Raw genomic sequence first — 458 nt, 5'->3', positions numbered from 1 at the left:
CTCCCGCTTCCCTTTGATATATTTGTTGCTGCTGCTGTTGCTGCAGCAGCACAACTGCTGCTGCTGCTGCTGCTGCTGCTGCTGGTTGGTATGGATTGCTGCAGTACGGGCTCTGCCCGCTGCACCGCCAGCAGCAGCAGCAGCAGCAGCAGCAGCTGCTGCAGCAGCAGCAGCAGCAGCAGCAGCAGGGTGTGTCTCCAGCAGCAACGACGGCAGCAGCGCCAGTAGGAACGGCAGCAGCAGCCATCTGCTGCTGCTGCTGTTGCTGCTGCGCCTGTCTACCAGTTCGTTTGCTAGCTGCCGCTGCTGCTGCTGCTGCTGCTGTTGCTGCTGCTGCTGCAGCAAAGGCAGGAAGAGCAGCAGCAGCAGCACCAGCATCCTGTGTTTGTCTGTCTGCTGTTGAGTGTTCTGTCTCCTTACCTCTCTCATCTTTGTGCTTTTGCTGCAGCAGTTGCTGC

General features: G+C 59.4%; 1 protein-coding gene across 1 annotated transcript in view; it reads right to left on the bottom strand.

The window, feature by feature from the left end:
- Nucleotides 1-429, bottom strand: part of EMH_0042150 (uncharacterized protein) — a gene marked incomplete at both ends in the record, with an annotated part of 5,004 nt that extends 4,575 nt beyond the window's left edge. The window contains one exon of the mRNA XM_013495706.1: nucleotides 421-429. Coding sequence (XP_013351160.1) covers nucleotides 421-429 — 9 coding nt within the window. The remainder of the gene's footprint in view (nucleotides 1-420) is intronic.
- Nucleotides 430-458: the final 29 nt, after the last annotated feature.

The sequence above is a fragment of the Eimeria mitis genome, genomic scaffold (genome assembly GCF_000499745.2).
Source record: "Eimeria mitis Houghton genomic scaffold, Emh_scaff1704, whole genome shotgun sequence".
Classification (NCBI taxonomy): domain Eukaryota; phylum Apicomplexa; class Conoidasida; order Eucoccidiorida; family Eimeriidae; genus Eimeria; species Eimeria mitis.
Note: the sequence above shows the minus strand (reverse complement) of the source record. Positions and strands in the feature narration are given on the sequence as shown.